Below are 12,492 nucleotides of genomic sequence, written 5' to 3'. Positions count from 1 at the left end.
GGAAAACCTACCTTGAAATTGAATGGCGTCTATTCCTTCTTTGATTGTCCTACTTTCCAGCAAGGAGAGATCAAAGGTAGGCTTCTTCCCCACTTCCATCTGGATCATGCAGATTTCATAAGATTACAATTACAACGTTAAGCAGTAAGACACAACACATGTAAGACTTTCTTCCCTCCTTTCCTTGTCCATTCCCTCCAGTCATAAGGGTCTATCAAACACACATCCTAGCATAAAGTACATCAGGTATTTTGTTGCTATTCTTAAGTTTGTAGCATAATACAAATCTTCCTTTTTCTTTCTACAGCTTTGTAAGCTTTGTGCCAGAAGAAATTTTTTAAAAAGCTACAGCAAGAGAAAACTGACTTTCTTTAGCTGGGTATCTTTCACATCACAGTATACAGAGAAGGAAATAACAGGGAACAGGTGAAGAGAGGCTAAATATGCCAAGAATATGGGAAATATAAGATGGGCAAGTAAATGTATTCCTTCACCTCCCCTCCTCACTGCCAGAACAAACCTAACTTTTTTCCTACCTCAGTCACCAGTAAACAGTGCAGTTCTCACAAAAGCAGTTGGTATACAGTTCTCATTCAAATACTGGCTAAGTATCTTGTGTTTTTGTACCCTGGAAGAACTTTTCCTCTATGTCCTCCGAACAAAGTCAAATAAAGAAGCAAGTCAAACAAAATGAGAACACCAATGTTTCTGGAAGACATTTTATTTGACACGGTTAAGGGAAAGTAGATGAAACAAGCAAACATAGTTAGGATAGGGGAAGAACGCCAGACCCAGTAACTGACTTGGCAGAAAATGAGGAAACAAAGAGACCTTGGTGTTGAACAGCATCCACGTAGTAGTACTGGAGGAAGAGGAAGGTTTATTTGTGTAGACTAGGTGCACCACAGATCCTAACTGTCCAGCTTCAATGAAATACTTGTCAACCTCTCTGATCATTTCTCTCTTTTTAAATAAACATCAAAGCAGTATTTGCAGCCTTTTCTTTTCTCCCTAAGTTCACAGATCCTTTTGTCTCTCTTTGGACAGATAACCTCTTATCATAGTTAAGCAGAGAGGTGGGGGCAGGATATTCCTGATAGGAGGAACTATATGAATAAAGAGGTGGGAACACAATTCAACCAGGGCTAAATGGCAAACCATCAAGGGGAAACAGACACCTTACCTGTGATCCTTGGCCAGGACCTGCAAAATGTGGGAGCTAAAGTTTATAGGAACAGAGGGAGAAAGGCTGAAAACAGATGGGTTAAGACCTTTATTAGTGATAGCATTGAACCTCAAACTAAGGATTTTGGATTTTGTTGTCTTATGGAGGTAAAAAGACTAGGCATGAAGTAAAAAAGCCTTAATTCAAATTCTGACTCTGCAACATACAGGCTACATGTCTACGTGTCCTTGGGCAAATGAAGTTTTGAGATACTATTTCTATCTATTTCTATCTACTTATCTGTAATATGGCATATTTCCTACTTTATCTTCTGTTTCCATAGGATTCCTCTGAGAATCAAATGAGATTCTGGATTTTAAACCCAGAACCATTGGAATTCTGACTAAAGTCTCCAAAACTTTCTCCACTATAGTACACTCACTTTAATCTTTATTGACCTGTTTTATGTACTAGTGCTGTTCTTTTTACTGTATTTTAAGTTTACATGAGTGGAGATGTCTTTTATTTTTTTACTATTCAAAGACTCTTCTGAAACTACTCCATATTATACAATTGCTGGAAGTCTCACAAAGAAGCCATATCCAACTATAGAAAAAGTTTTTATCCATTGTGCTGTGCTAATTATAGCCTACATTAAAAAAAAAGTCTGCAGAAAGGACACATGATTACTGGCCAAGTTTATCAAGACATTCAAGAGCATTAGACTACTAACTCTGACTTGAACTAAGCAGAATAAATAAACCCAACAGTAAGTCAGGGGTCCCACTTCTAAAGAATTTATTTATTCGGCTTATTTCAAGACAGTTAAACAGAAATTTGAAACACTTATGTCTTGACTTTCAAAGTGTATTAATTCCACTGATTTCAAATAAGCCTATAAATTTCCATGCATGAATAAGTACTCTTCTGGACACACATCTAAACTTCAATCTATATGAGTGATTCATAATCCAAGGAATTTGAACCTCTGTAAGGCCATGCAGTTACATAAGAAATCTGTATAAGTATTATCTCTAATATATCTTACAAATAAGTAATACTTCTCTTCAACTGGATGTAGATTCTTGTGTGACTAATAAAGACAAATTGATTTAAAAGCATTACTAAAAGCATAGCAGCTTTTTGCTGTGTGTTCCAGCAAGATACTAAAACTACAATTATAATCTTGTTGGGAGGGAATCTAATAATTTTTGGACCTCAAAAATGATACATCTTATTAGAAAAAGAATCATAAGCTTACATTTCATGATTTATAGATATTAAGTGTTTCAGGTGAAAGAGGAAAGGTAGCATATAGACTTCACTTCTGGGAACACCTTAAGTGTAATTCGGCAAAACACAAAGTTTATATGTAAAAAATTTGAAACTTGAATGCCTGTAATTCCACTTATCTGGCAGGTATATAAGACATCAAAACCTCAATAGTGTCCACTGGATAAGACGTTTTAATCCTCTCTTGATCCTGGAAAAGATCTCTGGTTGTACACTTTGTATTCTATACATTCTATTTTAAAACCCATGGCACAGCCTGCTGGGATGCTGACATTACTGCAATCTACAATTCCCCGCCCCCAATAGGATGGACACCTGTGATATGTTTACCTCAGTGTTCCCCAACCTTTTTGGCACAAGGGACTAGTTTCATGGAAGATAATTTTTCTACAGATAAGGCTGGGGAGATGGTTTCAGGATGACTCAAGAGCAGTACAATTTATTATGCCTCCACTGATCTGACAGGAGGCGGAGCTCAGATGGTTATGTGAGGGGGACTGATTGTAAATACAGAGAAAGCTTCACTTGTTCGCCTGACACTCACCTCCTGTTGTGTGGCACAGTTCCTAACAGGCCACAGACCAGTACTGGTCCATGGCCCAGGGGTTTAGAACCCCTGGTATACCCCACCAAATCCTTCCCCCAACTCCCTACATCAGAACTTATGCTAGATTCATTCTGGAAACTTATAGTAAGAGTACTCTCTCCTGCTAGTACCCTCAAACTCCCCAATCTCCACTGGTAAATTTCTGCAAACTGCACCTTTATCTTCCTACTTCTCTACCACAGAGACCAACGGGATTTCCCCTAACAATCAAATATCTATTCATCAGCCCTGCTCCTTTTCCTAAATCTGTCTTCCTTCACAGATGTCAGTGGCCTTCCTAGATCAGCTCTAAAAATCAACTCTGAGGTGGTGTCTCTCACTTCTCCAAACCCCAGAGGCTGTTTTGTTATCGTTTAAAACAGACACACTATGATCCCCTCCTGATTAGTTTTTGTTAAGTTCTGATAAACCTGTATTCCTTGAGAAACAGCACTTGGACACCAAGAAGAATGAAACTGAAGCACACAGAAGGTCATGTGAGAAGTCAATTTGTCATCAATCATTTATCAAGAAAGAAATTTTAAAAACAAGACAAATGTGTTAGAGTTCACCTAATTATAATACAGGAAAAACAGATAATGAACACCCTTTCCTCAAAGCCATTTATTCTCAACCTTCAAAAATGATAACCGGACTTTTAGCTCTAGTAAAACCCTTTGCCACATACCACATAACAGGATGCCTGCCCAAGCCAACAGTGCCCCAAAATATAGAAGTATAGAGACACATGGGCCTAAGGCAGGTACCATGAGGGAATCAGACTATGAGGCTCCAGCCCTCTGCTGTACCCCTGCTCACTTTATCTATTTCAGTGCCCACCAAATCCCTTCTTCCTCCAGAGTGAAATGTGCATATATGCATGTGCCTATGGACACACACACACAAATGTTCAATATAAAGACATAAACAAGGAATTTTTCTAATAATTATTTAATCCAAGTGAGACTTGGGGGGGAAACAAATTCTTCTCACCAAATCTTCCAACTTGAGAAGTAACTATCGGACCAGAGAGAGTACTGCTTAAGGAAAACACTTAACAAGTATTTGCTCATTTGTTATGTAGCAAATGTTCACAACTAAGGAAGCTATTTGGACTCTCCAGGTTTCCCAACTCTTCAGAGAACTGGCAACAAGAGGAATTTTGAGGGAAAATTAATTGTGAATACCAGGATTAGTCCTTCTCTCTGTTGAAGATAACAGTTAAATGTTCATCACTTTGCCCTGCCCACCCAACTGCCTAGTTCTAATTCATCTGGAAACTACCCGAGAAGCAATAATCACTCAGAGGCCAGCATGGAGCTGACCTACATAACCTCTCAACTTTCACGTCTACCAATCTCTAGGAAGTCTCTCCTAATTATGTGCAAACAAAATTATTTCCCTTATTTCAAATTATAATGAAAAAAGATTAAGAAGAAAAAGACATTTTATGAATGAGAAAAAAATCTGCTTATCTCTGCATGGAACTCAAAGGGTAGGCCATTTAGTACAAACGTAAAGGCCTCAAGTCTAATGACTAAGATTTGAAATTGCAACTTTCTTCTACTTGCTTTGATAATGAGTGAAAGCTGAATCGTCTCTCCTAGTAAGGCTGACTCCTAGTAAGGCTCCAGTTTCCTGAGTCTGTAAACCTTCAGGCTGTAAAGGAATGAACACCTGAAAAGTCTGGGTTATGGAGACTTCTGCTTTGGGCACTGTATCAAACTGTGTTTGGATCCATAATCATGTGGCCCACTTCTTTATAATAAATCTCTATATACATGTACACACAACCTTATGGTTCAGCTTCTCTCAGTTCAGTTCAGTTCAGTCGCTCAGTCTTGTCTGACTCTTTGCAACCCCATGAATCGCACCACGCCAGGCCTCCCTGTCCATCACCAATTCCCGGAGTTCACTCAGACTCACATCCATCAAGTCAGTGATGCCATCCAGCCATCTCATCCTCTGTCGTCCCCTTCTCCTCCTGCCCCCAATCCCTCCCAGCATCAGAGTCTTTTCCAATGAGTCAACTCTTCACATGAGGTGGCCAAAGTACTGGAGTTTCAGCTTTAGCATCATTCCTTCCAATGAACACCCAGGACTGGTCTCCTTTAGGGTGGACTGGTTGGATCTCCTTGCAGTCCAAGGGACTCTCAAGAGTCTTCTCCAACACCACAGTTCAAAAGCATCAATTCTTCAGCACTCAGCCTTCTTCACAGTCCAACTCTCACATCCATACACGACCACTGGAAAAACCATAGCCTTGACTAGACGAACCCTTGTTAGCAAAGTAATGTCTCTGTTTTTGAACATGCTATCTAGGTTGGTCATAACTTTCCTTCCAAGGAGTAAGCGTCTTTTAATTTCATGGCTGCAGTCACCATCTGCAGTGATTTTGGAGCCCAGAAAAATAAAGTCTGACACTGTTTCCACTGTTTCCCCATCTATTTCCCATGAAGTGATGGGACCAGATGCCATGATCTTCATTTTCTGAATATTGAGCTTTAAGCCAACTTTTTCACTCTCCTCTTTCACTTTCTTTTTTTTTTTTTTTTTGTCATGCAAAATTTATCATCTTTATTCCAATGCACACACTCAAAAATCTATTTAAGTGACAGTATTAAATGGATTTTCACTTTCACTTTCATCAAGAGGCTTTTGAGTTCCTCTTCACTTTCTGCCATAAGGGTGGTGTCATCTGCATATCTGAGGTTATTGGTATTTCTCAAGGCAATCTTGATTCCAGCTTGTGCTTCTTCTAGCCCAGCGTTTCTCATGATGTACTCTGCATAAAAGTTAAATAAGCAGGGTGACACTATACAGCCTTGACGTACTCCTTTTCCTATCTGGAACCAGTCTGTTGTTCCATGTCCAGTTCTAACTGTTGCTTCCTGACCTGCATACAGATTTCTCAAGAGGCAGATCAGGTGGTCTGGTATTCCCATCTCTTTCAGAATTTTCTACAGTTTATTGTGATCCACACAGTCAAAGGTTTTGGCATAGTCAATAAACCAGAAATAGATGTTTTTCTGGAACTCTCTTGCTTCTTCCATGATCCAGTGGATGTTGGCAATTTGATCTCTGGTTCCTCTGCCTTTTCTAAAACCAGCTTGAACATCAGGAAGTTTGCGGTTCATGTTATTGCTGAAGCCTGGCTTGGAGAATTGTGAGCATTACTTTACTAGCATAACCCTAAAACACTCCTTACCTAAATTAACCTGGAAGTCTGAGATATTTCCTATTCTTTGAAGAAACACTACAGATTCATTAAGTAGGAGGGGTCTTGGAAACAGCAAAAAGATTTATCTCCTTTATCTAAAAGAATTTTTAAAAAGTGAAGGAAATTTCAGATAGGTTAAGATTGATGCTCTCTGCTATTCTTATATTGAAAAGTTAAATCCTTATCCAGCACTTTGTTTGCATACCTTTGTAAAGCCACTCAAGAGTCTTTCTGGTTGTCTAGTTTAGATTAGTTCAGTCGCTCAGTCATGTCTGACTCTTTGTGATCCCATGCACTGCAGCATGCCAGGCTCCCCTGTCCATCACCAACTCCTGGAGCTTGCCCAAACTCATGTCCATCGAGTTGGTGGTGCCATCCAACCATCTCATCCTCTGTCGTCCCCTTCTCCTCCTGCCTTCAATTTTTCCCAGAATCAGGTCTTTTCCAATGAGTCAGTTCTTTGCATCAGGTGGCCAAAGTATTGCAGCTTCAGCATCAGCCCTTCCAATGAATATTCAGGACTGATTTCCTTGAGGACTAATTGGATCTCCTTGCAGTCCAAGGGACTCTCAAGAGTCTTCTCCAACACAACAGTTCAAAAGCATCAATTCTTCACTCAGCTTTCTTTATAGTCCAACTCTCACATCCATACATGACTACTGGAAAAACCATAGCTCTGACAAGACAGATCTTTGTTGACAAAGTAATGTCTCTGCTTTTTAATATGCAGTCTAGGTTGGTGATAGCTTTTCTTCCAAGGAGCAAGCAACTTTTAATTTCATGGCTGCAGTCACCATCTGCAGAGATTTTGGAGCCTAAGAAAATAAAGTCTCTCACTGTTTCCATTGTTTCCCCATCTATTTGCCACGAAGTGATGGGACTGGATATCATGATCTTAGTTTTCTGAATACTGAGTTTTAAGCCACCTTTTTCACTCTCCTCTTTCACTTTCATCAAAAGGCTCTTTAGTTCTTCTTAAATTTCTGCCATAAGGGTGGTGTCATCTGCATATCTGAGGCTACTGATATTTCTCCCAGCAATCTTGATTCCAGCTTGTGCTTCATCCAGCCCAGAGTTTCTCATGATGCACTCTGCATAGAAGTTAAATAAGCAGGGTGACAATATACAGCCTTGAAGTATTCCTTTGCCGATTTGGAACCAGTCTGTTGTGCCATGTCTGGTTCTAACTGTTGCTTCTTTACTTGCATACAGATTTCTTAGGAGGCAGGTAAGGTGGTCTGTTATTCCCATCTCTTGAAGAATTTTCTACAGTTTGTTGTGATCCACACTGTCAAAGGCTTTGGCATTGTCAATAAAACAGAAGTAGATGTTTTTCTGGAAATCTCTTGCTTTTTCTGTGATCCAAATGATGTTGGCAACTTGATCTCTGGCTCCTCTGCCTTTTCTAAATCCAGCTTGAACACCTGGAAGTTCATGGTTCACGTACTGTTGAAGTCTGGCTTGGAGAATTTTGAGCATTACTTTGCTAACGTGTGAGGTGAGTGCAATTTGCGGTACTTTGAATATTTGATTGTGCAGTAGTTTGAACATTCTTTGGCATTGCCTTTCTTTGGGATTGGAATGAAAACTGACCTTTTCCAGTCCTGTGGCCACTGCTGAGTTTTCCAAACCTGCTGCCATAATGAGTGCAGCACCTTAACAGCATCATCATTTAACTGGCATCATTTTAGTTCTCTAGTTGTAAGTAAAAATACACCTTCCTGTCCTGGCATCAGTTTACTTCAGTTCAGTCACTCAGTTGTGTCCAACTCTTTGCGACCCCATGAACCACAGCATGCCAGGCCTCCCTGTCCATCACCAACTCCCGGAGTCCACCCAAACCCATGTCCACTGTGTCAGTGATGCCATCCAACCATCTCATCCTCTGTCATCCCCTTCTCCTTTTGCCCTCAATCTTTCCCAGCACCAGGGTCTTTTCAAATGAGTCAGCTCTCCGCATCAGGTGGCCAAAGTACTAGAGTTTCAGCTTCAACATCAGTCCCTCCAATGAACACCCAGGACTGATCTCCTTTAGGATGGACTGGTTGGATCTCCTTGCAGTCCAAGGGACTCTCAAGAGTCTTCTCCAACACCACAGTTCAAAAGCATCAATTCTTCTGTGCTCAGCTTTCTTCACAGTCCAACTCTCACATCCATACATGACTACTGGAAAAACCATAGCCTTGACTAGATGGACCTTTGTTGGCAAAGTAATGTCTCTGCTTTTGAATATGCTGTCAAGGTTGGTCATAACTTTCTTTCCAAGGAGCAAGCATCTTTTAATTTCATGGCTGCAATCACCATCTAACAGTGATTCTGGAGCCCAGAAAAATAAAGTCAGCCACTGTTTCCACTGTTTCCCCATCTATTCCCCATGAAGTGATGGGACTGAATGCCATGATCTTAGTTTTCTGATTGTTGAGCTTTAAGCCAACTTTTTCACTCTTCTCTTTCACTTTCATCAAGAGGTTTTTTAGTTCCTCTTCACTTTCTGCCGTAAGAGTGGTGTCATCTGCATATCTGAGGTTATTGATATTTCTCCACGATCCTGATTCCAGCTTGTGCTTCATCCAGCCCAGAGTTTCTCATGATGCACTCTGCATAGAAGTTAAATAAGCAGGGTGACAATATACAGCCTTGACGTACTCCTTTTCCTATTTGGAACCAGTCTGTTGTTCCATGTCCAGTTCTAACTGTTGCTTCTTGACCCGCATACAGATTTCTCAAGAGGCAGCTCAGGTGGTCTGGTATTCCCATCTCTTTCAGAATTTTCCACAGTTTATTGTGATCCACACAGTCAAAGGCTTTGGCATAGTCAATAAAACAGAAATAGATGTTTTTTTGGAACTTTCTTGCTTTTTCAGTGATCTAGTGGATGTTGGCAATTTGATCTCTGGTTCCTCTGCCTTTTCTAAATCCAGCTTGAACACCTGGAAGTTCACGGTTCACGTATTGCTGAAGCCTGGCTTGGAGAATTTTGAGCATTACTTTACTAGCGTGTGAGATGAGTGCAATTGTGTGGTAGTTTGAGCATTCTTTGCCATTACCTTTCTTTGGGATTGGAATGAAAACCGACCTTTTTCAGTCCTGTGGCCACTGCTGAGTTTTCCAAATTTGCTGGCATATTGAGTGCAGCACTTTCACAGCATCATCTTTTAGGGTTTGAAATAGCTCAACTGGAATTCCATCACCTCCACTAGCTTTTTTCGTAGTGATGCTTTCTAAGGCCCACCTGACTTCACATTCCAGGATGTCCAGCTCTAGGTGAATGTGAGTAATCACACCTTTGTGATTATCTGGGTCGTGAACATCTTTTTTGTACAGTTCTGTGTATTCTTGCCACCTCTTCTTAATGTCTTCTGCTTCTGTTAGGTCCCTACCATTTCTGTCCTGGCATATCCAGATAATAACAAAACTTCCAGGCTAACATCATTTTTTGAGACAGCTGATACTGTCAATATTGTTTTACTTGAAAACCATAACATATTCCAACTTCAGTTGAGCCCATCTCAATGGCCGTTCACAATATACCTCTTATGTCCCCTCAGACTCAACATCTCTCCCCATTCAAAGCCAACGTATATCTCTGGGTTACATTTCAATAACCACAGTAAACAGTTCACATTCTCCAAAAACACTCTCTCTACAGAGGTATAACATAAGAAGCTTATGAGAAAACATCTCATTCTCTCTGGGGCAAACCTGAATCATATCTTATGGTCACAACTTTTAGAGGCAAGCTATTAATTCAGCATTAAATTCTCCCACTTTCTCTCTTCCCTCCCCTATTCCTCTATCCTCTACTAAATTACAAAGATATCTCTAACCCCACCCCTCATGCCCAAAACCAGTGTGTGACAGACTCCTAGCCAAGAAAGAGACTCACCAAAGACTCATCTTCTTGTTTTGATCATTCCAACCATTAAGGGCTGATTAGACCACACCAATGGTGCCCCTCTTGTCCCCATTTTTGGTGCACCAACTGTGGTTACATGTTCCCATCATTTATTTTTAAGACTTTGAAGTTCCAACAACATTCTTAAGCTTCTCCGTTTATTCAAACACTTAAATGCACCAAAGAGCATCTGCATGTACATGGGACACAGGCTGAAAAAAGAAGGCCTATCTCTCCTAGGCCAAGCTGTTTCAGCATCATCACAAAAATCAATATGACTCCAAGTATAGCCAGAACGAAGCAAACAAAAAGGTTTCAGAGATGATAAATGAACTTTAAAAATTAAAATGAAACAACATAAAGTCTCAATTCCTGAAGACCAATGAATTATAAAAAAAACATGAATCAGCTGTAAAAGCAGTAATAAAATAATCCTATTTCTGTGAAGGAAATTACTTTAAGGTCCCCAGGATAAACAATGAGCTGAGACTCACTAAAAAACCTTAGAACCAGAGATTTCAAACATCTCTCTTTTGTGCCTTTATCCTGCCCAACTTATTCCCAAAAAGGAACCAGAATCAGATTCCTACCAACATAAGACTCTTAAGATATGTCATTTGTCATGTTGGTTTCTGCAGAAGCTGCATCTTACGAAGTAGTCTTTAAAAATAAAAATGAGAAAACCAAAGAGTACAATCAGAGGCCTTCCCACTGTAACTTTGTTTTGATTTGCTCTCTAAAGATTTAAGAAAAAAAAAATCATTAGTCTCAGATTCCTGATTTAATATGACCTCACTCCATGGCTAACGTGGCCAAGAGTAGATGTTTCTGTACAATTAAAACAGAAGCACTTTATCAGCAGGACTTTACGGCTCTGGTTCCACTGTATTTACTATAAAGTACACTAACGATGGTGGAGGTTGAAGAAAGAGGTGAAAACAACTGTCACAAGGTAACATAACAGACAGCATGACCCTAGGTAGACTTTAAGGAACCAATTCTATTCTGGCAGGGGAAACCCACATAATTAACCAATTCTATTCTGGCAAGGGAAACCCACATAATTAAGTTTCACACTTACAAAATTTTATCACTCTGAATTCAGGAATAAGAGGCATTTGGTTCTAGATATAATTCCATCTGTAGACACTAACTTTAAATTTAGAGAAGAAAAACACTCAGTGAATTAATATTATAAGTTGGGGTTTCTTAAGTGATTCCTAAATCCACCTACTATTTTTTTTGCATTGATACAATTAATAGCTGTGATAGGAGGTCTACCATAGCCCTGGCTCAGACGTGGTCTTTAGTTTCAGAAAGTCCATCGGTCATGTAGCTGGCTGTCACTGCTAAATCTGTTGCTTGCAGAAGCCCCGGATCTCTGTGTTTGCTGAGTAGAGTCCTCACCATTTAAGCTCTTCCTACATACAGGACATGCGTCATGCTGAAACAGAAAGATATAAGTCCACGTGAACATGCCTGACCTGAGAAGCTGGAAGAACTAACTAAACACTTAAGAAACCCTGACAGTTAGCAGGTAGATAAACAAAAAGGGCATGCATTCTCACAGAGTACCCGCTGGGCTTCAAGTGTAACCCCAGGACATCTCCCAAATAGAACTTTTAACAGAACTGACAAAGAATTCAAGGCAGCAACTTAACAATAGCTAACACATACTATCAAACAGAACTAACTAGAAACAATGACCTGAGATGGTCTAGAGAAGGGGTCAGCAAACTTGCTCTGTTAAAGAAAAAATAGTAAATATTTCAGACTCTGCAGGCCATACCGCCAATGTTTCAACTACTTAACTCTGCTAAGGGAGCAAAAAAGTAGCCATAGACCATCTGTAAACAAATGAGCATAGCTGTGTTCCAATGGAACTTCATTTACAAAAATAGGTGCCAGTCCACAGAGACCTATAGGCTGTAGTTTGCTAACCCCTGGTCAGAGAAGTTCTGAACAGATTAATAATCTAAAACACAGTAATGTTGCTACTAGGAGTTAGCCAGAAACTAAAATCTGATTTGCTTGGCTCTCCACTAACTGTTAATTATGCCCTTACTGATCCCCCCCAAGACATGACTGCCACAGGGGCCCCATCACAGATGAGAGCTGTCTGTACTTACGAGTTCTAACCACGGCACAATACAACTGCTGTGAAAGTAGTGGTTGCAGGGTAACTGCCGGACTTCCTCCTCAACTGTGTAATCCTCTTTGCATACTGGACACTCTAAGCCCTTATCTGTTAGAGGAGGAAATGCCTTTTAAAATAAGCAAAAAGAAGGAAAAAAAACCTAGCCTAATGTCTTTACCAACCAAAAGGATACAAA

The 12,492-nt window shown here is 40.1% G+C and overlaps 1 protein-coding gene across 3 annotated transcripts in view; it reads right to left on the bottom strand.

Annotated features, from left to right (window-relative positions):
* Nucleotides 1-691: 691 nt before the first annotated feature.
* Nucleotides 692-12,492, bottom strand: part of RNF115 (ring finger protein 115) — a 75,991-nt gene continuing 64,190 nt past the window's right edge. For 2 of the 3 annotated variants that reach the window (XM_024989690.2, XM_059884842.1), the window contains exons 9-10: nucleotides 12,289-12,404; nucleotides 692-11,603 (exon numbers count right to left, since the gene is read on the bottom strand). In XM_024989690.2, the coding sequence (XP_024845458.1) occupies nucleotides 11,472-11,603; nucleotides 12,289-12,404 (248 nt within the window). In that variant the 3' untranslated portion in view covers nucleotides 692-11,471. 3 annotated transcript variants of the gene reach the window in all.

This window comes from Bos taurus, chromosome 3 (genome assembly GCF_002263795.3).
Source record: "Bos taurus isolate L1 Dominette 01449 registration number 42190680 breed Hereford chromosome 3, ARS-UCD2.0, whole genome shotgun sequence".
In the NCBI taxonomy this organism is placed as follows: domain Eukaryota; kingdom Metazoa; phylum Chordata; class Mammalia; order Artiodactyla; family Bovidae; genus Bos; species Bos taurus.
Note: the sequence above shows the minus strand (reverse complement) of the source record. Positions and strands in the feature narration are given on the sequence as shown.